This window comes from Procambarus clarkii, chromosome 30 (genome assembly GCF_040958095.1).
Source record: "Procambarus clarkii isolate CNS0578487 chromosome 30, FALCON_Pclarkii_2.0, whole genome shotgun sequence".
Taxonomy (NCBI): Eukaryota; Metazoa; Arthropoda; class Malacostraca; order Decapoda; family Cambaridae; genus Procambarus; species Procambarus clarkii.
Genome location: NC_091179.1, coordinates 31,539,212 through 31,565,359, shown reverse-complemented (window position 1 = coordinate 31,565,359; position 26,148 = coordinate 31,539,212). Strand labels below are relative to the sequence as shown.

At 44.1% G+C, this 26,148-nt stretch overlaps 1 protein-coding gene across 1 annotated transcript in view; it reads left to right on the top strand.

Annotated features, from left to right (window-relative positions):
- Positions 1 to 2,319: 2,319 nt before the first annotated feature.
- Positions 2,320 to 26,148, top strand: part of LOC123753523 (mucin-2-like) — a 30,497-nt gene continuing 6,668 nt past the window's right edge. Inside the window, exons 1-8 of the mRNA XM_069333800.1 lie at positions 2,320 to 2,348; positions 12,036 to 12,552; positions 22,521 to 22,643; positions 22,965 to 23,534; positions 23,857 to 24,054; positions 24,289 to 24,828; positions 24,934 to 25,503; positions 25,669 to 26,061. Coding sequence (XP_069189901.1) covers positions 2,320 to 2,348; positions 12,036 to 12,552; positions 22,521 to 22,643; positions 22,965 to 23,534; positions 23,857 to 24,054; positions 24,289 to 24,828; positions 24,934 to 25,503; positions 25,669 to 26,061 — 2,940 coding nt within the window. The remainder of the gene's footprint in view (positions 2,349 to 12,035; positions 12,553 to 22,520; positions 22,644 to 22,964; positions 23,535 to 23,856; positions 24,055 to 24,288; positions 24,829 to 24,933; positions 25,504 to 25,668; positions 26,062 to 26,148) is intronic.

The following is a 26,148-nucleotide window of genomic DNA, read 5'->3' as shown; positions in this document are numbered from 1 at the left end:
TTTTCATGCTTGTAAACTGTTTAGTATTTTTTTTTTTTAACAGAGCAATTACAACATACAGTAACCATATAAACAGGAAAGCAGAGTAACAAATAACACAGAATAACAACAACACAGATAACAAGGAACACAGATCACCATAACACAAAAGTGAAAACAAAGAATAACATAAAACTCATAAGAAGACACACACACAAAAACAAAAGCAGCACTACCCAGACGGGGCGCGCCAAAAGTGTCAGTAATTACAATAGCACACAAGGAGCACAATAAAACCAGAGGGGAAATATAAACAAGGAATACACATACAAAATTACACAACACACCACAGAATCGAGAACACAATAACAGAACATGGTAATACAATACTGTAAATACAACATAGTAAAGAAAATGCAGGAAATTAACAAGGGAATACAACAAAGCAATACACAGCACAGTACATAGAACAAAGGAAACAGAACACATTTGCATGACATAGTAAATTATCAAATAAAAAATAAAGAATCGGTATAGCGCAAACCAACATCGGAACATATAACACAGTAAATAGGGCACAGATAAGAGAACAAATCGTAAATAAGCATAAACAAAAATGGAATCTTACACATAGGTAACAATGAAAGAGTCAAAAAAAAAGAAAAAACACTAGAGCATTATAACCCAGCAAGAACTAGGTAAGAAAACAGGGGAAGAAAAAAAGGAACCCGTAACACATAGCTCAACAAACCAATGAAAGAAAGAAGCAACACAAAGCAAGAACCACACACACAGTCAATCTTCATATTTATCCGGATAGTAACGACGCGGGTACTTCTTCCGATAGGCATCCCACTGTGCCCACATTTCCATAGGCGCATTAACGTGACTACGTGACCCTCGTGGTCGACGCATAAAGTTAGGAACCTCCAGCTCGGCGCCCTCCACCAAGGGGGCGGTAGGCACGGGAAGAGGCCGCACAGAGGGCTTTGATACAGACAGTGGAACCACGCGGGACTGAAGCACAGGAGTCGGCTGGACACAGGCCGGCAACATAGCGGGCGGAGTCGCAGGGGACGCAATCACAAAGGGCGATGGTGCAGTAGCCGACACCACAGGGGACGGAGTAACAAAGGATGACTGAGCAGAGGGCAAAGGCGAGGAAGGCACAGACATGGACGCCAGAGGCACGGAGGCCGCCGGAACAGAAGCATTTGTAAGAACCGGCACCAAGCCTCTACCCTCTCTCGCAATCTCGGCCGGTGCCACAACCTCCCAACCCGGGGAACCAGCATCCGGTGATGCGGAGGCAGCCGGAGAAGACACCGGACCAAGGCCAGGCGACAATCCCACCACAGGACCCATCACTGCTGCAACACGACCCACAGGAGCCGCAGGCACTCCAACAGCGTCGCACAAATCACCATCCCCAGACGATGAACTCCCGGAGTCCTCAAATTCCCCGACGTCGGCTCAGGCCGCATTACGAGGCGGAGACAGACTCAAAGCTCGTCGCGAACGCTTGGACACAGGTCGCAGATCGTCGGAACTATCACCCCCGCTAGGAAGCACCGTAGCAGAACCGCTGGTTGCCCGCGCAACTCCCTGCAGCGCACGATCACTCGATATTGCAGCCTCAACAACCTGGGGAACAGGACCACACACCTCAGGAGACATCACAGTGTTCACGTCGACACGGGTCGAAGACACAGCTGCCGGAGACAGTACAGGCCGAGGCGCAGCCTCGACGTCCGGAGCCACGAGACCACACACCACAGGAGACACAACTGAAGACTCGACTGGAGACGAGGCAGGCAGGGGAGGCTGAGGTGCGGGAGCCGGGGATGCACTTCCTTCCACTCCGACACCCACAGCCACATCGAGGCTGGCATCAGAGACCGGCAACGGGGCAACAGAGGACTGGGTAGTAACACTGTCCACAGCAGCACCTTCCGACAGGTCCGGGACCGCCAACGGGGGAAAGTCTTCCTCCCTGAAGAGGTTCACAGGCCCGCGGGTGCGGGTCACAGTGCGGGTCCCATTCGGGATACCCTTCCACCGCCCGGAGGAGACTGCATTCATTCGGACACTCAAGACCAGCCCATACCGGGTAAAATGACGCTGTAGAAGAGAGTCAGGGAACTCAAAGGGAGCACCATTAACCGCCACATAGGTAGTCTCACTGCACCTGTCCGACACTAACACCGAACCACCACCCTCAGGCAGAGTAAATGTCCTCCCGTCATAGCGTTCCACAAAGTCACGATACACAGCCGCAGAGCAGAATTTCACAACAGCTCGATGCTCGGATACAAGTTGAACGCCGCACACAGACGCAACATGTCAATCATCACCACCTCAACTGCCGGGTAAGACGCTGGGCCAGTAAATTCTAGGCCAATGGTATCCCTCCGCTTCACAGGGGGGAGGGGGGCCGCCATCCCTCCAGCCGCCACGGCCCCAAGGGTCCGCTCACACAAACTACCACGGGCCAGCAAACCAGGAGCTCACAGGCGACACGTCCACCTCCGCCCAGAGCTAGGCGAACACTCATTTAGTAAATGTAACCAAAACCGTCAATGATTGAGGAAAGACGTACACGTTCGTACGTACTTGCGTAACTGCTTCGTGAATCTGGCCCCTGGAAGAATGTAAATGTGCCTTCCGTAGTCAGTAAATAAGACATGAGAACTTAAATTTCAGCCTAAGATACGTGGATTGCATCTTCCAAGATTGCCAATATACCTTTAACACTTTCCAGCACAAAAAGCTAATTTACAAGTTGGGAAAGCAGGCTTAGGTTTCAGGAAAGATATTGGGCTAGATAAGATGGTATTTCATAAAACGAAAATAGAAGAAAGAAGTGAGGGAAAAAGAGTGAAGGTTGGAAGGAAGAAGCGGGGAATTTCTTGGATCTCAACTCTTCCTGATTGATTTCATTGACATCCCAGAAGAATAAGGATCATACATGTCAATGTTTACAGATAATTTAAAGTTCATAAAAGATGAAATAATCAGGAAGGATCTCCAAATGGACCTATTCAGGCTTCATGAATAAGCAGACAAATGGCTACTTAAAGCTTAATCCAAAAAATGTAAAGCAATATGGCTTATAAGATGAGAGAAGACAAGAAGAGCAGTACAGTTAGCGAGAAAGAAATTCCCACCAACAATAACACCAGAGATAAACATTAACAAACCAAACACGGCTTCATGAGCAAGATTAATTAATTTTATGTAATTCAATAAATCTAATCAATGAAATCTTCATAATTACACACGACGTTTGTTAAAGCCGCCCTAGAGTATGTATCTTCAACATGGAACTTGAGCCTGATAAGGCACAAGACAAAAGCCACAGACTTGGGTAAAAGAGTTGTCAGTGATAAGATAAATGAGCGATAAGGAAAGCCTAAGTGAACTAATACTATCAATACTGGAAGAGGGACATTAGATGTATTAGAAATGAAGGGAAGGGAACTGTCAGGAGAAGCACCAAGCCATTAAGACTATATAGCACTTGGAAGGGATCAAGATTAGGATATGGGATGGGAGTGGGGGAAGGAAGGGCGCCCAACCACTTGGACGATCAGAGATTTAATTACAACCTGCATGAAGTGAGATCTTCGCTCTATCGTCCAGCTCAAGTGGTTGTGCGGTCATTTGCTGCCAGTATACAAGATACAGAGGGGAATAAGCAGAGTTAATAGAGTCAGGTATGTAAAGTTAGGGACAATAAATAAAGAAGATAATTTTAAGAAAATACTCGTTAGCAGTGAGGGATAAACAAGAGGAATGACTTTGAATCAGAGGTGCTTGATATCCCCTCCCCCCTCCCGCCAATCTCCATAATAAAAACAAGTTTGAAAGATATCTGGGGTCAGATTCACGAAGCTGTTACGCACGTTCCAAGGACACTAGAGCAGGTAAGCAGGGGATGGAAGGCCGGGGCGAGGATGTAGAAATATTGAGCTAAGGGCTGGAGACAAGTCGAAGAGTGGAGACAAAAGATCGGTGGGCCAACCACCGTGGATATGACTTGCAGCTGGCGCTGTGGGTTGGTGGTGGGAGGAATTCTCATGGATGCTCTCTGACACAGGACTGGGCTCGCAAGCAGCTGGCAGTTGATGGTAGTTGAAGGCAGTCGATGGTGGGTGTCGCCAGTCTTTCTTCATTCTTGGTTCTACATTTCTTTGGTCTCCGTTCTTCAGTCTTCTTCGTTGTTTTCTTCTTCTTCTTACTTCTTTTTCTTCCTTGTCTTGGGAATAACAGATGTCGTTATTGTCTTACTTCTCGTTGACATTGCCGTGCTGTCGTTCGAGGTGGTGTCCAATAGGAAGTCATATTACTGTTTAACAATAATACAGAGGTTAACTTAAAGTAAAAAGTTACGCAAATACTTAAGGTAGTTTTCGCTCTTGCCATCGTCGTGGCGGCTACGTCGGGATTCAGAAAAGCATTTAAGAACGTCAATCTCCCTATGAACACCGCCTCAAGACAAGACGCCTTGAAATTTAATAATAAACAAAACATTTCTGCTGGGGCGTCCCATGAAGAAGAAGTCCTTCATGTTAGCTATATATATAAATATATATATATATATATATATATATATATATATATATATATATATATATATATATATATATATATATATATATATATATATATATTATTAAATATGAACGAAAAAGTAAGATTAATAATTCTAACACGAATTTTCTCAATCTTTCGTACATTTCTTTTCACTGTTGGAGGTAAATCAAAAATCAATTCTCCAAAATTCATTTTTATTTCTAGTCTGACGCGACACGAGCGCGTTTCGTAAAACTTATTACATTTTCAAAGACTTTAGTTTACAAATACACAACTGAATAGAACTTACGCATCTTCGATTTTATATCTACATTTGAGTGAGGTGGATGAGGTGAGGTGGCATTAATAGGGTATTAATTTCATCAACACAAGACAGAACAAGAGGTGGAATTAATAGAGTATTAATTTCATCAACACAAGACAGAACAAGAGGTGGCATTAATAGGGTATTAATTTCATCAACACAAGACAGAACACGAAACAATGGGTATTGAATAGAAGTGTTTGTAGAAAGCCTATTGGTCCATATTTCTTGATGCTTCTATATTGGAGCGGAGTCTTGAGGTGGGTAGAATATAATTGTGCATTAATTGGCTGTTGATTGCTGGTGTTGACTTCTTGATGTGTAGTGCCTCGCAAACGTCAAGCCGCCTGCTATCGCTGTATCTATCGATGATTTCTGTGTTGTTTACTAGGATTTCTCTGGCGATGGTTTGGTTGTGGGAAGAGATTATATGTTCCTTAATGGAGCCCTGTTGCTTATGCATCGTTAAACGCCTAGAAAGAGATGTTGTTGTCTTGCCTATATACTGGGTTTTTTGGAGCTTACAGTCCCCAAGAGGGCATTTGAAGGCATAGACGACGTTAGTCTCTTTTAAAGCGTTCTGTTTTGTGTCTGGAGAGTTTCTCATGAGTAGGCTGGCCGTTTTTCTGGTTTTATAGTAAATCGTCAGTCGTATCCTCTGATTTTTGTCTGTAGGGATAACGTTTCTATTAACAATATCTTTCAGGACCCTTTCCTCCGTTTTATGAGCTGTGGAAAAGAAGTTCCTGTAAAATAGTCTAATAGGGGGTACAGGTGTTGTGTTAGTTGTCTCTTCAGAGGTTGCATGGCGTTTCACTTTCCTTCTTATGATGTCTTCGACGAAACCATTGGAGAAGCCGTTGTTGACTAGGACCTGCCTTACCCTACAGAGTTCTTCGTCGACTTGCTTCCATTCTGAGCTGTGGCTGAGAGCACGGTCGACATATGCGTTAACAACACTCCTCTTGTACCTGTCTGGGCAGTCGCTGTTGGCATTTAGGCACATTCCTATGTTCGTTTCCTTAGTGTAGACTGCAGTGTGGAAACCTCCGCTCTTTTCCATGACTGTTACATCTAGAAAGGGCAGCTTCCCATCCTTTTCCATCTCGTAAGTGAAACGCAGCACGGAACTCTGCTCAAATGCCACCTTCAGCTCCTGCAGATGTCTGACATCAGGTACCTGTGTAAAAATGTCGTCAACATACCTGCAGTATATGGCCGGTTTCAAGTTCATGTCGACTAAGACTTTTTGCTCGATGGTACCCATGTAGAAGTTTGCAAACAGGACACCTAGGGGAGAACCCATGGCGACCCCATCTACTTGCTTATACATGTGCCCATCCGGGCTCAAGAAGGGTGCCTCTTTAGTACAAGCTTGGAGTAGTTTCCTCAGAATATTTTCTGGTATGTCAAGAGGAGTACAGGCTGGATCACGATACACTCTGTCGGCTATCATCCCGATTGTCTCGTCCACAGGTACGTTGGTAAACAGCGATTCTACATCCAACGAGGCTCTTATCCCTGTGGCCCGTGTGCCCCACAGTAAGTCAACAAATTCCTTTGGAGACTTTAGGCTGAAGGCGCAGGGAACGTAAGGAGTCAGCAGGCCGTTGAGTCGCTTCGCCAGTCTGTACGTGGGTGTGGGTATCTGGCTAATGATTGGCCGAAGTGGGTTTCCAGGCTTGTGTGTCTTGACATTTCCATACGCATATCCAGGTTTATATTCCCCAATGATCTTTGGCAGGTGGAGTCTGGATTTCTTGGCGTTCACAGTTTCGATCAGTTTGTTGACCTTTGCTTTTAATTCGGCTGTAGTGTCCTTCGTTACCCTTTGGAACTTAGTTTGGTCAGAGAGTATGATGTTCATTTTCGCCAGATATTCGTCTTTTTTAAGAATGACATTTATTGGCGACTTGTCACCTTTCCTGACAACTATCTCCTTGTTCTCACGAAGGCTTTTAGCTGCCGCTTTGAGCTCGGGGGACAGTATGGTGCTTCTGTAATTGCCTCGATTCTTTCCTCCTTCTGCAATAAGTTCTGCTTGTAAGGTATCTTTGGTAGTGACCTTCTTTTGTGTCTCGAGGTCGAATATGTTGTCCAACAGAATTTCCAACTCTACTTTCCGGGCCATCTCACTCGGTCTGGACATAACATGACAGTTTATGCCCAGATTTAGGAGAGTGACTTGGTCCTCAGTGAGGTTAATTCCTGCAAGGTTCAGGAAGCCATCTCTTGGTCGTGGAATTGCCATAGGTCCTCCATATAATGTTGTTAGTTTCTTGATAATCCTTGTTTCAGTGCTGAGGTGATGTTGGTCTGTGAGGATGTCGAGGTGTTGTTCAATGCGGGTACGGATACTTTCGTCGATGTTGCTATTTCTCCACTCGTTTGTAGCATGGGTGGGACAGGAATACTTGCAAGCATTTACTATCACCTAATGCCGCTGTTCACCTAGAAGTAAGTATAGCTACCCACGAGTTTGTCAGCGTGTTGTGAGGCTGCATTCTGTGAGTGTTGGTGGGGAAGGGGGGGGGGGGTAACCTTTATACAAGCCTAACGTGTCTATAATAAATAATATTAATTCATTTTGTCGGGGACAGGATGCCAGATTGTATATATACATGTTAGGCTAATATCGAGTCCTCCCCTTCCCAAGAGTCGAATTACTGACCCTCACCAAGGGTGCAACTCAACAACAAGTTGACTAACCATTGGATACCCACTTATTGCTAGGTGAACAGTTGTATTAGGTGATAGGAAATGCGCTCTACCATTTGTGTCTCGCCCAGAATTCGAACCCGGTATGCTCGATTATGAGTCGAGAACAAACCTGACTATACTACCGGGACCCTCATATATACACTGGCTGCCTGTCCCATGACACAAAGAATTATTATATAAATTATTATTTCTAACTTTGTCAACACAAACAGGAAGGCCCTTTGTTGGTTTTCAATGCTAACTAAATCCTTTGTAATTGTCTCATTAGTATTATATATGTAATTTTTTAGATTAAAAATATCACGGCAGTATAGAATATTATTTGATTATTTAATAAATAAATGTAAACTGCTGAACATGATAAATAAGGCAATAAGCAAGATGTATTTTTTTAAACATTATTTTAACTTACATGTAATTGTACTTCACCCACAATGTCAAGCTTCCAACTCTATCTCAACCCAACCCATCGCAACCTAACCTTACCGAACCCAACTTAGCCCAACCCAACCTAACCCATCCTAACCTCCTAACCCAACCGAACTCAATATAGCCAAATCTAAGCTACTGCAGCCTAGCATAATAATATATAAATTACAATTTTAGCAAACAGAAAATGATTTTTGTCAAATCGTCTTGTGTCCGAAACGCCCAAGTCAGGCACCTTGCAATTTATACGCTTCATATTCCATTATTTACAAAAGTTTTTCAGTTATTATTAAATCTTAACTAGGACAAACCTTCACCTAACATCATTTTTCCTGCATTTTTATTCAACACTTATTGTGTTGCATTTTCTACAGTATTGTTTCTTATCTGTAATCACACTACAGACTGAAGATCCTGTTGCCTTTAAGTAGTCATGGCGTAACAACGATGGTATAAATTTATCGTTATGTGCAGGCGATGAGTCACAATAACGTGGCTGAAGTATGTTGACCAGACCACACACTAGAAGTTGAAAGGACGACGACGTTTCGGTCCGTCCTGGACCATTCTCAAGTCGATTGTGAGAATGCTCGACTTGAGAATGGTCCAAGACGGACCGAAACGTCGTCGTCCCCTTCAACTTCTAGTGTGTGGTCTGGTCAATTTATCGTTATGTGATGAGGTAGATCGGTCAGCTGCTTCCTCTACACGTAGCGTTGAAGAAATGTGTGTCCACGACTTCTTCCTCTGTTACACAGTTTGGTTCTGTGTAACAATAAACCTAATTTGTTTTATAACAGAGAAGTGCACTTGTGAGTAAACAAAAGTCATGTCAGCTGTAAAATCATTTATACACTTGCTATTCCATTCACCTTGGCCGTATGGGTCGACTATGATCAGTCTTAGTGTTATTTGTTTGTGCAGTCTTAGTGTAGTTTGCCCGAAACGCATTGCGTAATAGTGGCTTTAGGCATTGTATGTACTAGCTCTATCTATATATCAATCCATTAATGTAACATCACTTGTATGTATATACCTTACCTGAATAAACATATTTATTTATTTACTTATTTGTTATATACTTGTTCATCTCAATACCTCCTACATCACTGTAACTCTTTGCTTTCAGATACTCCCTCACTCAGTGCAGTGTTCTTCCATCTATCTCAGCCTGATTCTTCATCTTGTACCAAATTCTTTCATAGAGAATAGTGTTAACTGCCTTTTGGCAGGCTCGAAACATACAGTCTACTCTGCCTTCCTTTTCCTGTCTTATTTATGTAATTTTGTCATAAGACTCATTCAAGTTTGTCATGCACGATTTTTTATTTCTAAATCTATGTTTTTTTTTGTCACAAAGTTGATCCTCTCAAGATGCTCCACCATACCTTACCTTGAGGTTACCTTGAGATGCTTCTGGGGCTTAGCGTCCCCGCGGTCCCGTCGTCGACTAGGCCTCCTAAAGCCATCCTCGACTTGATGACTTTCTCCCACACTCTGCAAGGAATACTTGTCAGTGACACTACTCTGTTGTTTAGTGCCCCCCTTTATATCCCCTTTTTTGTATAATGAAACTACATTTTCCTTTTTCCAGACAACTGGGAGACTTCCTGTCCCAAATGTTTAATTAAAAATGCAAGACCCGTTCAAGCAACCCGTGACAGCTGACTAACTCCCAGGTACCTATTTACTGCTAGGTAAAGTGTGCAGAGTGTTTCTTCAGCCTCCGTCAGCAGCCTTGGTAAGGTCTCGTCCCACGGATTTTCTCTCATCTAGTTTCTCCAGGATTTTTTTTTTTACCTCTTCCACGATGACTACAATGTCATCCAGTATTTCCTCTGGCCTTTCATCTTTCAGCCTTGGTCTCCACCCTGTGTGTGTGTGTGTGTGTGTGTGTGTGTGTGTGTGTGTGTGTGTGTGTGTGTGTGTGTGTGTGTGTGTGTGTGTGTGTGTGTGTGTGTGTGTGTGTGTGTGTGTGTGTGTGTGTACTCACCTATTTGTTCTCACTTATTTGTGCTTGCGGGAGTTGAGCTCTGGTTCTTTGGTCCCGCCTCTCAACTGTCAATCTACTGTTTCTTTTTATTTAATCTTTCCCCACACCACACACACACACATACACACCCCAGGAAGCAGCCCGTGACAGCTGACTAACTCCCATGTAACTATTTACTGCTAGATAACAGGGGCATAGGGTGAAAGAAACTCTGCCCATCGTTTCTCCCCGGCGCCCAGGATCGAACCCGGGATCACGTGTCCAGCGTTCTGTCTGCTCGGCCAGCCTTGTGCTCCCTTGCATGTGTGTGTGTGTGTGTGTGTGTGTGTGTGTGTGTGTGTGTGTGTGTGTGTGTGTGTGTGTGTGTGTGTGTGTGTGTGTGTGTGTGTGTGTGTGTGTGTGTGTGTATGTGTGTGTATCCACCTAGTTGTGTTTGCGGGGGTTGAGCTTTGCTCTTTCGGCCCGCCTCTCAACTGTTTACTAACTTCTTTTTTTTCTCGCGCTCTCTCCACTCCACACACACACACACACACCCCAGGAAGCAGCCCGTGACAGCTGACTAACTCCCATGTAACTATTTACTGCTAGATAACAGGGGCATAGGGTGAAAGAAACTCTGCCCATCGTTTCTCGCCGGCGCCCGGGATCGAACCCGGGACCACAGGATCACGTGTCCAGCGTGCTGTCTGATCGGCCGGCCTTGTGCTCCTTTGTGTGTGTGTGTGTGTGTGTGTGTGTGTGTGTGTGTGTGTGTGTGTGTGTGTGTGTGTGTGTGTGTGTGTGTGTGTGTGCAAGTTTTCAAGGGTGTGCGCGCGCGCTACAACAAGAATAACACCTTTCAGGCAGTATTTAGTGTGATTTTAGCCTTCGTTTACACTAATGAGACGAGGAGAAAAAAATGAATTTTCCTCGTTGCAAGATTAGAAACTTTTCAACGTTTAATTAATGTTGGTTCCGGGGCACACCTTGTCGTGTTTACTTAGTGGTAATTACAAGCAGTAGCGATCACTCTAGCGTTCCTCTCAGTGTGTGTGGCAGCTCCACTGTGACAGGAACCGACCTTTCCTCTGTGTGTGTGTGTGTGTGTGTGTGTGTGTGTGTGTGTGTGTGTGTGTGTGTGTGTGTGTGTGTGTGTGTGTGTGTGTGTGTGTGTGTGTGTGTGTGTGTGTGTGTGTGTGTGTGTGTGTGTGTGTGTGTGTGTGTGTGTGTGTGTGTGTGTGTGTGTGTGTGTGTGTGTGTGTGTGTGTGTGTGTGTGTGTGTGTGTGTGTGTGTGTGTGTGTGTGTGTGTGTGTGTGTGTGTGTGTGTGTGTGTGTGTGTGTGTGTGTGTGTGCGCGCGCGTTTGCCTGTGTATCTGGGTTCTCTCTAGGTACGCAGAATTTCCTCATTTTGGACGGACATACCTGCACAATAAGAAATAATGAAAGCAATTTTTCACGTGTAAATAATTATTTAATTGTTGAATTATATCAGGTGCATGTAAAGCACATGAAATTCATAATTACATTCTGGTTTAAAATGTAATTGCTAACACTCATTCAACAAAAAATGTGGGATTTAATTTCTGCAAGCTTGCACACGCGAACGCTTGTGACTTCGAATATTTCAGTTGATATCACCTAGGCTCACCAGACCTATACTACCGTGAACCTGCATAGGACCATTTGAGAGATGGTTCCACCAGCTTAGAACCTGCTTAGGGCCAGCTCTTTGTTTTTTTTCTCACGATCTTCTCCATCACCTTGCATTGTATACACGTTAAGGGCACCGGCCTCTAGTTCAGTGCCTATTGTCTGACCCCATAAACTAAAACACATTTCGAGGAACTCAAGTCTCCTGCCACATTGCTTCAGATCTATGAGATAAAATAGGAAGTGCCTCGATGGGCCAATTGGCCTTTTTCAGTTTATTTCCAATTCAAGTCCAATTTCTCTATATATTTTTTCTTGTGGTTATTTGCGTAAGGTCGACCATAGAGAACGGAACCGTAAATCTGTGAAGGTCTGACAACCAGAGGGACGAAGAATGCACCATACGAGAAACATAAAGCTCTGGACACAGTGGACACAGACACATGTGGCAACCTGAGGGCGCAGGAGGTAACGGGGGACACAGGGGACACAGACACATGTGGCAACCTGAGGGCGCAGGAGGTAACGGGGGACACAGGGGACACAGACACATGTGGCAACCTGAGGGCGCAGGAGGTAACGGGGGACACAGTGGACACAGACACATGTGGCAACCTGAGGGCGCAGGAGGTAACGGGGGACACAGGGGACACAGACACATGTGGCAACCTGAGGGCGCAGGAGGTAACGGGGGACACAGGGGACACAGACACATGTGGCAACCTGAGGGCGCAGGAGGTAACGGGGGACACAGGGGACACAGACACATGTGGCAACCTGAGGGCGCAGGAGGTAACGGGGGACACAGGGGACACAGACACATGTGGCAACCTGAGGGCGCAGGAGGTAACGGGGGACACAGGGGACACAGACACATGTGGCAACCTGAGAGCGCAGGAGGTAACAGGATAATGAGTTGAGAAAGAGGGACATGAGAGAGCACCTCTTCATTTCCCGGGCACTAAATGCATGTGAAATGAACTAAAATGGGCGGCAATGTTGGCTAATTGAGTTCACAGTTTTCAAAGTGTGTGTAAATTAACTATAACATGGTAGTCATGTTATAGAGTCATAACTCTAGAAGAGTCATCTAAAGTCCTTAGGAGAGACAATATTCTGTTCAGAGGCGGGGCCCAGCAGCTAAATATGAACAGCTATATAATACCAACTAAGAATAGCAGGCGAAGACCACGTTAAATGTTATGTATGCATATCCTCACATACTCACAACCTATGTACGACCAACAATTCAATATGCAGCCTAGGTGTGAACCCTTGTTACGAGTCAGGTAATTTCCTGACTCTCACTATTGTTAATGTATTCATAATTATATATTCATCCCAATTCAGTTTGACATATATGATAAAAATTACCATATTATGAACAAATCCACAAGAGCCGTGACGAGGGTTCGAACCTACGTCCAAAAGGATCCCAGATACGCCTTAATCGACTGAGTTACGACATGGTATAAGAACTGCAACCGGGAAATCACCTTGACCTACCACGGATCCTGCAGTCTCTCCGAGACACAAACCAGGTTTTTACACAATTTCCCCATGCACCCGAGCACTGCCAATAAGCTGTTCTACCTCTTCGCCCTTACTTCATTACACACAGAAGTTTGACTAGTCCCAGAACTGAGAGGTATGAGGTACGAGGAAAGGCTAAGGGATCTGAACCTCACTTCCCAGGAAAATTGAAGAATAAGGGGAGACATGATAACCAGCTACAAAATTCTAAGGGGAATTAACAGGGTGGACAAAGACAAACTCTTTAGCACGGGTGGAACACGAACAAGCGAACAACGGTGAAAACCTAGTACCCAGATGACCCATAGAGACATTAGAAAGATTTTTTTCAGTGTTAGAGTAGTTAACAAACGGAATGCATTAACTAGGGATGTGGTGGAGACAGACTCCATACACAGTTTCAAAATGTAGATTTCATAGAGCCCATAGTTCAGTCCATTGCTCATCAGATTTCTGAACCAGTAGGTTCAGGAATCATTTCAACAGTTGTATAATCAAAGCGGGACCAAAGAGCCAAAGCTCAGCCCCGCAAGCACAATTTGGTGAGTACAATTAGGTGAGTACACACACACACCAATCAAGACCAATCCTGGAGTATGCAGCAGTATGCCTGGAGTCCATACTTAGTTAAACACAAGACAAAGTTAGAGAAGATTCAGCGGTATGCCACCAGACTCGTCCCAGAACTGAGAGGATTGAGCTGCGAGGAAAGGCAAAAGGAGCTGAACCTCACATCCCTGGAAAACAGAAAAGTAAGGGGAGACATGATAACCACCTACAAAATTCTCAGGGGAATTGACAGGGTGGACAAAGATGAACTCTTCAGCACAGGTGGGACACGAAGAAGGGGACACAGGTGGAAACTTAGTACCCAGATGAGCCACAGAGACGTTAGAAATAATTTTTTCAGTGTCAGAATTGTTAATAAATGGAATGCACTAGGAAGTGATGTGGTGGAGGCTGACTCCATACACAGTTTCAAATATAGATGTGATAGAGCCCAGTAGGCTCAGGAATTTGTACACCAGTTGATTGACAGTTGAGAGGCGGGACCAAAGAGCCAAAGCTCAACCCCCGCAAGCACAATTAGGTGAGTAGACACACACACACACACACAGTCGTGACCTGACCACCGCCCGGGTCAGAGGTGACATGCCGTGCTCTGAGAATGTGTAGGGAGGATGAGGGTGGGGTGGAACTGTGAAGGGATACTGAGGTATAAATAGTGGAAAGTGAACTGGCAATGCTGGGAACTGTGAATGAAGAAATTGGAAGCTCCAGACTGTGCAGATAACGTACCTGGAAATGCTCACCTATTGTGCTGGCAGGAGGGTAGGGTTATTGACACGCTTGCTTCTTACGGAAGTCTTGCCTTGACTGACACAGGAAGCGTAACTAGTTCGAGGACCAGCATGGAGAAACTCACAATGGGAGGAGCAGATTAGACTGTAGAGAGAGCTCTGGGGTAATGGGAAGAGAGGAGTAAACTTTGGGTTGAGGAGATCGTCATAGCACAGAAAAACTACTTAGACACTTAATGGGAATATGCAATGACCAAACAGAAGCAGTGGATAGAGGGATATTATTAAGCAAAAATAGGAAGATGGGGACACGGTGGAGGGCAACAATGGAAAGATTGGAGAGAAGAGTAACTAAGAATCAGTCATTGCTGGGCGGAAGGGGGACATAATCCTCGACACCAGAGCAGCAGAGGTAGCGTCAACCACCACTGGAGTAGCGAGCAAGCTGGGAGGGGGGATGGGGTTATGAGACTACAACAGCTAGAGGACACATTGAAAAGATTACAAAGCACCTCTCGAATATGTAAAAATGAAGAGAGCAATACGGTAATTAGAAACGACAAAGAGAAAGCGGGCGGCACAATACACCAAGGGACTTTGAAGCAGAGTGATGAGAGACATGTCGACATGGAACTACAGAAGAAAAGAACAATAGTAATACGGGGGACTAATCCAGGAACGCCATGACTTCACAACACGAGAGGATACAATGTGAAAGACTAGAGCCTGGGAGAGATCATGAGATTTAATTTTTTTTAAATTTTGCCCCGAGGGGCGAGTTTATTGGGCAGCGCCACTCATCTTGTGAGTGGACATACCGCCATAGCAGCACGATCATCATGAGATCATCATGGGTTACACGATCATCATGAGATCATGAGATGTTTGAATGCTGTCTGGGCGATGACGGAGGTTGTGATATCACACCTAATGGATCATATACTCAGAATACTACGAATCGACCTGTTGTTTTTAGATTTCACCAATGTACATGCAGTTGAATATATATTGCAGCACAAACATTTGCTAAGGAGGTCATGGAATTACTATAATGTTTACACAAAACGATTCATGACAAAACAGGAGCAGAAGGAACATAAATCACAGAGATTTCATGACAGTAGAAACGGAACTTCCATACATTGACTGGCAAGACCTCGACCTCACAACCACACACCTTCCCTCACCCAACCACAACCACAACCACACACCTTCCCTCACCCAACCACAACCACAACCACACCCTAACATGTCCCCCAACCCTCCATTACCTGAGTATGACCAGACACCCCCCCCCCTGTCGCTTGGTGCACCAAATTCCCCCACCCATTCATGCTTCCCAACACACTCCCTGACCGTACAGGATCCTGCTCTGCCCCCCCCCCCTCTTTGACTAATACCCATGCCCTACCTCCCACCAACACCTTCCTACTCCCACCCACACCCTGAGCCCCCCCCCCCACCCTCACCCCCAGACTTCCTCCCACTGCTTGACACTGAAATCTCTGGAAATAGTGTGTCCAAGAAGAGCCTGAAGATTTGGTACACGAACGCCGACGGAGTTACAAACAAAGCAGAGGAAATTAAAGAGTAAGTGAAAATGACCCAGATTTGATCGCAATAGTGGAAACGAAAATAAATGATATGATCTCTGATGCAATATTCCCAGGGGAGGGGGGGGGGGGTCCATGTGATAAGGAAAGACAACAAAGGCAAAGAAGAGAAGTTACACTCCTAGTAAAACGGGAGTGTTAATTTAAAGAACTCAAGAATCAGAGTGAAAACATATACACAGACTCCATAATTAGCACACTGACAACAGATGGAAAAAGAATTGTGGTCCAGGTAATATACAACCCTGTATATATATTGTATTAATATACCATATGGTAATATACAATATGTAGGCTAGCTAAGCAGCAAAGTAAAAGGGCATGGAGAAACTATAGGAATAACAGGACATTGGAGAGCAGAGAAAGATACCAGAATACCAGGAATGAATATGTCAGGATGAGAAGAGAGGCAGAAAGACAATACGAAAATGACATCGCAAGCAAGGCAAAGACTCAGCCTAAATTGTTACATAGCCACATCAGGAGAAAAACAACAGTAAAGGAACAGGTTATGAAATTAAGGATAGGGGCAGAAGGATTCACTACAAACGACAAGGAAGTGTGTGAGGAACTGAATAAGAAATTCCAAGAGGTCTTCACCTTAGAGCAAGGAGAAATCCCAGAGATAAGAGAGGGAATAGCTAACCAGGAACCACTGGAAGAGTTTGAGATTACCAGCGGGGAAGTAAGGAAGTGTTTACTAGAGTTGGATGTGACAAAGGCTATAGGCCCAGATGGAATCTCCCTTTGGATACTAAAGGAAGGTGCTGAAGAACTGTGCCTCCCACTCTCCATTGTGTATAACTAATCTCTGGCAACAGGGGAACTGCCAGAAATTTGGAAAGCAGCTAACGTAGTCCCGATAGACAAGAAAGGGAATAGACAGGAGGCATTGAATTACAGGCCAGTGTCCCTAACCTGCGTACCATGCAAGCTGATGGAGAAGATTGTGCGAAGAAAGCTAGTGGAGCACCTGGAGCGAAAGAACTTTGTAACACAGCATCAACATGGATTCAGGGATGGCAGGTCCTGCCTCACAGGGTTACTTGAATTCTTCGACCAGGCAACAAAAATAAGGCAAGAAAGAGAAGGATGGGCAGACTGCATATTTTTGGATTGTCAGAAAGCCTTTGATATAGTACCACACAAGAGGCTAGTGAAAAAGCTGAAGATGCAGGCTGAAGGGAAAGGGACGGTACTCCGTTGGATACAGGAGTTCCTAAGTAACAGGAGACAACGAGTCAGTGTGAGGGGTGAGGTCTCAGATTGGCGAGACGTTACGAGTGGAGTCCCGCAGGGGTCAGTCCTTGGACCTATACTGTTTCTGATATATGTAAATGATCTCCCAGAGGGTATAGAATCGTTTCTCTCAATGTTTGCCGATGATGCAAAAATTATGAGGAGGATTGAAACTGAGGACGATAGCAGGAGGCTACAAGATGACCTAGACCGACTGAGTGAATGGTCCAACAAATGGCTGTTGAAGTTCAACCCGAGTAAATACAAGGTAATGAAACTAGGCATTGGAAATAGGAGGCCAGACACAGGATACAGAATAGGAGATGAAGTACTTAATGAAACGAACAGAGAGAAAGATCTAGGAGTTGATATCACACCAAACCTGTCTCCTGAAGCCCACATAAAAAGAATAACGTCTGCGGCATATGCGAGGCTGGCTAACATCAGAACAGCGTTCAGGAACCTGTGTAAGGAATCATTCAGAATCTTGTACACCACATATGTAAGACCAATCCTGGAGTATGCGGCCCTAGCATGGAGCCCGTACCTTGTCAAGCACAAGACGAAGCTGGAAAAAGTCCAAAGGTATGCCAATAGACTAGTCCCAAAACTAAGAGGCATGAGTTACGAGGAAAGGCTGCGGGAAATGCACCTTACGACACACCACAGCTCATAAAATGGAGGAAAGGGTCCTGAAAGATATTGTTAATAGAAACGTTATCCCTACAGACAAAAATCAGAGGATACAACTGACGATTTACTATAAAACCAGAAAAACGGCCAGCCTACTCATGAGAAACTCTCCAGACACAAAACAGAACGCTTTAAAAGAGACTAACGTCGTCTATGCCTTCAAATGCCCACTTGGGGACTGTAAGCTCCAAAAAACCCAGTATATAGGCAAGACAACAACATCTCTTTCTAGGCGTTTAACGATGCATAAGCAACAGGGCTCCATTAAGGAACATATAATCTCTTCCCACAACCAAACAATCGCCAGAAAAATCCTAGTAAACAACACAGAAATCATCGATAGATACAGCGATAGCAGGCGGCTTGACGTTTGCGAGGCACTACACATCAAGAAGTCAACACCAGCAATCAACAGCCAATTATTGCACAACTATATTCTACCCACCTCAAGACTCCGCTCCAATATAGAAGCATCAAGAAATATGGACCAATAGGCTTTCTACAAACACTTCTATTCAATACCCATTGTTTGTGTTCTGTCTTGTGTTGATGGTGGGTCGTGCACTTTAATATTAGTATATTTTGGTAGCAGTCTTTCCTGTAGACATATATTATTAAATATGACCGAAAAAGTAAGATTAATAATTCTAACACGAATTTTCTCAATCTTTCGTACATTACGCTTCACTGTTGGAGGTAAATCAAAAATCACTTCTCCAAAATTCATTTTCGGTCATATTTAATAATATATGTCTACAGGAAAGACTGCTACCAAAATATACTAATATTAAAGTGCACGACCCAGCAGCAAGGAATCAAGCCTTCACGATAAAATATCGCCAGGATCTGATTCGTGATCAGATATACAAGGCAGAGAATGAAATCAAAGACAACAAAACGCAACTACTTCATGCTACAAACGAGTGGAGAAATAGCAACATCGACCATAGTATCCGTACCCGCATTGAACAACACCTCGACATCCTCACAGACCGACATCACCTCAGCACTGAAACAAGGATTATCAAGAAACTAACAACATTATATGGAGGACCTATGGCAATTCCACGACCAAGAGATGGCTTCCTGAACCTTGCAGGAATTAACCTCACTGAGGACCAAGTCACTCTCCTAAATCTGGGCATAAACTGTCATGTTATGTCCAGACCGAGTGAAATGGCCCGGAAAGTAGAGTTGGAAATTCTGTTGGACGACATATTCGACCTCGAGACACAAAAGAAGGTCACTACCAAAGATACCTTACAAGCAGAACTTATTGCAGAAGGAGGAAAGAATCGAGGCAACTACAGAAGCACCATACTGTCCCCCGAGCTTAAAGCGGCAGCTAAAAGCCTTCGTGAGAACAAGGAGATAGTTGTCAGGAGAGGTGACAAGTCGCCAATATATGTCATTCTTAAAAAAGACGAATATCTGGCGAAAATGAACATCATACTCTCTGACCAAACTAAGTTCCAAAGGGTAACGAAGGACACTACAGCCGAATTAAAAGCAAAGGTCAACAAACTGATCGAAACTGTAAACGCCAAGAAATCCGGACTCCACCTGCCAAAGATCATTGGGGAATATAAACCTGGATATGCGTATGGAAATGTCAAGACGCACAAGCCTGGAAACCCACTTCGGCCAATCATTAGCCAGATACCCACACCCACGTACAGACTGGCAAAGCGACTCAACGGCCTGCTGACTCCTTATGTTCCTTGCGCCTTCAGCCTGAAGTCTCCAAAGGAATTTGTGGACTTACTGCGGGGCACACGGGCCACAGGGATAAGAGCCTCGTTGGACGTAGAATCGCTGTTTACCAACGTACCTGTGGACGAGACAATCGGAATGATAGCCGACAGAGTGTATCGTGATCCAGCCTGTACTCCTCTTGACATGCCAGAAAGTATTCTGAGGAAACTACTCCAAGCTTGTACTAAAGAGGCACCCTTCTTGAGCCCGGATGGGCACATGTATAAGCAAGTAGATGGGGTCGCCATGGGTTCTCCCCTAGGTGTTCTGTTTGCAAACTTCTACATGGGTACCATCGAGCAAAAAATCTTAGTCGACATGAACTTGAAACCGGCCATATACTGCAGGTATGTTGACGACATTTTTACACAGGAACCTGATGTCAGACATCTGCAGAAGCTGAAGGAGGCATTTGAGCAGAGTTCCGTGCTGCGTTTCACTTACGAGACGGAAAAGGATGGGAAGCTGCCTTTTCTAGATGTAACAGTCATGGAAAAGGGCGGAGGTTTCCACACTGCAGTCTACACTAAGGAAACAAACATAGGAATGTGCCTAAATGCCAACAGCGACTGCCCTGACAGGTACAAGAGGAGTGTTGTTAACGCATACGTCGACCGTGCTCTCAGCCACAGCTCAGAATGGAAGCAAGTCGACGAAGAACTCTGTAGGGTAAGGCAGGTCCTAGTCAATAACGGCTTCTCCAATGGTTTCATCGAAGACATCATAAGAAGGAAAGTGAAAAGCCATGCAACCTCTGAAGAGACAACTAACACAACACCTATACCCCCTATTAGACTATTTTACAGGAACTTCTTTTCCACAGCTCATAAAACGGAGGAAAGGGTCCTGAAAGATATTGTTAATAGAAACGTTATCCCTACAGACAAAAATCAGAGGATACAACTGACGATTTACTATAAAACCAGAAAAACGGCCAGCCTACTCATGAGAAACTCTCCAGACACAAAACAGAACGCTTTAAAAGAGACTAATGTCGTCTATGCCTTCAAATGCCCACTTGGGGACTGTAAGCTCCAAAAAACCCAGTATATAGGCAAGACAACAACATCTCTTTCTAGGCGTTTAACGATGCATAAGCAACAGGGCTCCATTAAGGAACATATAATCTCTTCCCATAACCAAACCATCGCCAGAGAAATCCTAGTAAACAACACAGAAATCATCGATAGATACAGCGATAGCAGGCGGCTTGACGTTTGCGAGGCACTACACATCAAGAAGTCAACACCAGCAATCAACAGCCAATTATTGCACAACTATATTCTACCCACCTCAAGACTCCGCTCCAATATAGAAGCATCAAGAAATATGGACCAATAGGCTTTCTACAAACACTTCTATTCAATACCCATTGTTTCTGTTCTGTCTTGTGTTGATACTTTTAATACCCTATTAATATCCCCTCCTGTTCTGTCTTGTGTTAATGCCACATCACCCTTCCCACCTCACTCAAATGTAGATATAAAATCAGAGATACGTTCTAATCAGTTGTGTATTTGTGAAGTCTTTGAAAATGTAATAAATTTTACGAAACGCGCCCGTGTTGCATCAGACTAGAAATAAAAATGAATTTTGGAGAAGTGATTTTTGATTTACCTCCAACAGTGAAGCGTAATGTACGAAAGATTGAGAAAATTCGTGTTAGAATTATTAATCTTACTTTTTCGGTCATATTTAATAATATATATATATATATATATATATATATATATATATATATATATATATATATATATATATATATATATATATATATATATATATATATATAGGATTACTGCTATTATGTAACTAGCCTTTGACAGGAACAATTGAAGAGGAAGCAAGAATAGTAACCTAGTAACCAGTACATGAGTTGGGAGCCAGCCACACCCACATGGTGGATCGACTGGCTTATTCATCCGTGTTCCTACTGGTTGTTTAGGACTAAATCAGTCATATAAGATAAGGCCTCTCAGTTTCAATTAATAATATATGTTGTTTAATAATACTGTAGTTTGATTGGCTGCATAAATAAACAATATAACCCCCCCCCCCCTAATGTATAAAGGAGTCGATTTGTAAGAATATTGTAGAAATAGAGTCTGGTTAAACTTCATACAATTCCTATCGAAATACATAAAAAGTTACGTAAATATAAATACTATATAAATTCATGTAAAATAAATAAATATAAATCTCACAGGTCGGTTCCCCTCAAACCCGACGGCCTTTAACCACCTTCATATGTCCTTTCACTGAGCTCGTGTATAAACCTAGTGGTACGACCCAATGGTCTTCTGGTGTGGGGAATTACATAAGGGTAGTAACGGCTCCTGAGGCAAGGGAGTTATCGTTGTGTAATCGCCGTGTTCGGAATGAAGCAGCGATCACGACACATACATATGTATCATCAACAATAATAATCACTCGGAGAATCGAACCCTCGGCGCCATGACGTCAACTACTGAACTTGGGGGCCTTGCACGCCAAGCATTTATACATATGTACTCATGTACACGCACAAGACGATATGTATACAGGGGAATAATAATGTTCTCTCATGTAAACACAGACGAAAGCATCGTTTAAATGTTGACACTGGAGAGTAATGGTGGTTGTGAATTCATTCAGGACTCCACAGGTTGTAACTCCACAGGTTATAACTCCACAGGTTGTAACTCCACAGGTTGTAACTCCACAGGTTGTAATTCCACTGGTTGTAACTCCACAGGTTGTGACTCCACAAGTTGTGACTCCACAGGTTTTAACTTCAAAGGTTGTGACTCCACAGGTTGTAACTCCACAGGTTGTAACTCCACAGGTTTTAACTTCAAAGGTTGTGACTCCACAGGCTGTAACTCCACAGGTTTAACTCCACAGGTTGTGACTCCATAGGTTGTAACTCCACAGGTTGTAACTTTACAGGTTGTAAATCCACAGGTTGTAACCACAGGTTGAACTCCACAGGTTGTGACTCCACAGGTTGTAACTCCACAGGTTGTAACTTTACAGGTTGTAAATCCACAGGTTGTAACCACAGGTTGTAACTCCACAGGTTGTAATTCCACAGGTTGTAACTTAACAGATTGTAACTTCATAGGTTGTAACTCCACAGGTTGTAACTCCACAGGTTGTTACTTCATAGGTTGTAACTCTACAGGTTGTAACTCCACAGGTTGTAACTCCAAAGGTTGTAACTCCACAGGTTGTAACTCCACAGGTTGTTACTTCACAGGTTGTGATTCCACAGGTTGTAACTTCACAGGTTGTAATTCCACAGGTTGTAACTCAACAAGTTGTAACTTCACAAGTTGTAACTCTACAGGTTGTGATTCCACAGGTTATAACTTCACAGGTTGTAACTCCACAGGCTGTGACTCCACAAGTTGTAACTCCACAGGTTGTAACTTCACAGGTTGTAACTCAAGAGGTTGTAACTCCACAGGTTGTGATTCCACAGGTTGTAATTTCACAGGTTGTAACTCCACAAGTTGTAACTCTACAGGTTGTAACTCCACAGGTTGTAACTCCACAGGTTGTGATTCCGCAGGTTGTAACTTTACAGGTTGTTACTTCACAGGTTATAACTCCACAGGTTGTAACTTCACAGGTAGTAACTCCACAGGTTGTAACTCCACAGGTTGTAACTCCACAGGTTTTAACTCCACAGGTTGTAACTCCACAGGTTATAACTTTTCAGGTTGTAACTCCACAGGTTGTAACTCCACAGGTTTTAACTCCACAGGTTGTAACTCCATAGATTTTAACTCCACAGGTTGTGACTCCACAGGTTGTAACTCCACAGGTTTTAACTCCACAGGTTGTAACTCCATAGACTTTAACTCCACAGGTTGTGACTCCACAGGTTGTAACTCCACAGTTTGTAACTTGTAACTCCACAGCTAGTGACTCCAAAGGTTGTAACTCCACAAGTTGAAACGCCACAGGTTGTGACTCCACAGGTTGTAACCCCAAAGGTTGTAACTCCACAGCTTGTGACCCCACAGGTTGTAACTCCACAGGTTGTAACTCCACAGGTTGTAACTCCATACATTGTGACTCCACAGGTTGTGACTCCACAGGTTGTGACTCCACAGGTTGTAACTTCACAGGTTGTGACTCCACAGGTTGTGACTCCACAGGTTTTGACTCCACAGGTTGTGACTCCACAGGTTTTAACTTCAAAGGTTGTGACTCCACAGGTTGTAACTCCACAGGTTGTAACTCCACAGGTTTTAACTTCAAAGGTTGTGACTCCACAGGCTGTAACTCCACAGGTTGAACTCCACAGGTTGTGACTCCACAGGTTGTAACTCCACAGGTTGTAACTTTACAGGTTGTAAATCCACAGGTTGTAACCACAGGTTGTAACTCCACAGGTTGTAATTCCACAGGTTGTAACTTAACAGATTGTAACTTCATAGGTTGTAACTCCACAGGTTGTAACTCCACAGGTTGTTACTTCATAGGTTGTAACTCTACAGGTTGTAACTCCACAGGTTGTAACTCCAAAGGTTGTAACTTCACAGGTTGTAACTCCAAAGGTTGTAACTCCACAGGTTGTAACTCCACAGGTTGTTACTTCACAGGTTGTGATTCCACAGGTTGTAACTTCACAGGTTGTAATTCCACAGGTTGTAACTCAACAAGTTGTAACTCCACAAGTTGTAACTCCACAGGTTGTGATTCCACAGGTTATAACTTCACAGGTTGTAACTCCACAGGCTGGGACTCCACAAGTTGTAACTCCACAGGTTGTAACTTCACAGGTTGTAACTCAAGAGGTTGTAACTCCACAGGTTGTGATTCCACAGGTTGTAATTTCACAGGTTGTAACTCCACAAGTTGTAACTCTACAGGTTGTAACTCCACAGGTTGTAACTCCACAGGTTGTGATTCCGCAGGTTGTAACTTTACAGGTGGTTACTTCACAGGTTATAACTCCACAGGTTGTAACTTCACAGGTAGTAACTCCACAGGTTGTAACTCCACAGGTTGTAACTCCACAGGTTGTAACTCCACAGGTTGTGAATCCACAGGTTGTAACTCCACCGCTTGTGACTCCACAGGTTGTAACTCCACAGGTTGTAACTCCACAGGTTGTTACTTCATAGGTTGTAACTCTACAGGTTGTAACTCCACAGGTTGTAACTCCAAAGGTTGTAACTCCACAGGTTGTAACTCCACAGGTTGTTACTTCACAGGTTGTGATTCCACAGGTTGTAACTTCACAGGTTGTAATTCCACAGGTTGTAACTCAACAAGTTGTAACTCCACAAGTTGTAACTCCACAGGTTGTGATTCCACAGGTTATAACTTCACAGGTTGTAACTCCACAGGCTGTGACTCCACAAGTTGTAACTCCACAGGTTGTAACTTCACAGGTTGTAACTCAAGAGGTTGTAACTCCACAGGTTGTGATTCCACAGGTTGTAATTTCACAGGTTGTAACTCCACAAGTTGTAACTCTACAGGTTGTAACTCCACAGGTTGTAACTCCACAGGTTGTGATTCCGCAGGTTGTAACTTTACAGGTTGTTACTTCACAGGTTATAACTCCACAGGTTGTAACTTCACATGTAGTAACTCCACAGGTTGTAACTCCACAGGTTGTAACTCCACAGGTTTTAACTCCACAGGTTGTAACTCCACAGGTTATAACTTTTCAGGTTGTAACTCCACAGGTTGTAACTCCACAGGTTTTAACTCCACAGGTTGTAACTCCATAGATTTTAACTCCACAAGTTGAAACGCCACAGGTTGTGACTCCACAGGTTGTAACCCCAAAGGTTGTAACTCCACAGCTTGTGACCCCACAGGTTGTAACTCCACAATTTGTAACTCCACAGGTTGTAACTCCATACATTGTGACTCCACAGGTTGTGACTCCACAGGTTGTGACTCCACAGGTTGTAACTTCACAGGTTGTGACTCCACAGGTTGTGACTCCACAGGTTTTGACTCCACAGGTTGTGACTCCACAGGTTGTGACTCCACAGGTTGTGACTCCACAGGTTGTAACTTCACAGGTTGTGACTCCACAGGTTGTGACTCCACAGGTTTTGACTCCACAGGTTGTGACTCCACAGGTTTTAACTTCAAAGGTTGTGACTCCACAGGTTGTAACTCCACAGGTTGTAACTCCACAGGTTTTAACTTCAAAGGTTGTGACTCCACAGGTTTTGACTCCACAGGTTGTGACTCCACAGGTTGTAACTCCACAGGTTGTAACTCCACAGGTTTTAACTTCAAAGGTTGTGACTCCACAGGCTGTAACTCCACAGGTTGAACTCCACAGGTTGTGACTCCACAGGTTGTAACTCCACAGGTTGTAACTTTACAGGTTGTAAATCCACAGG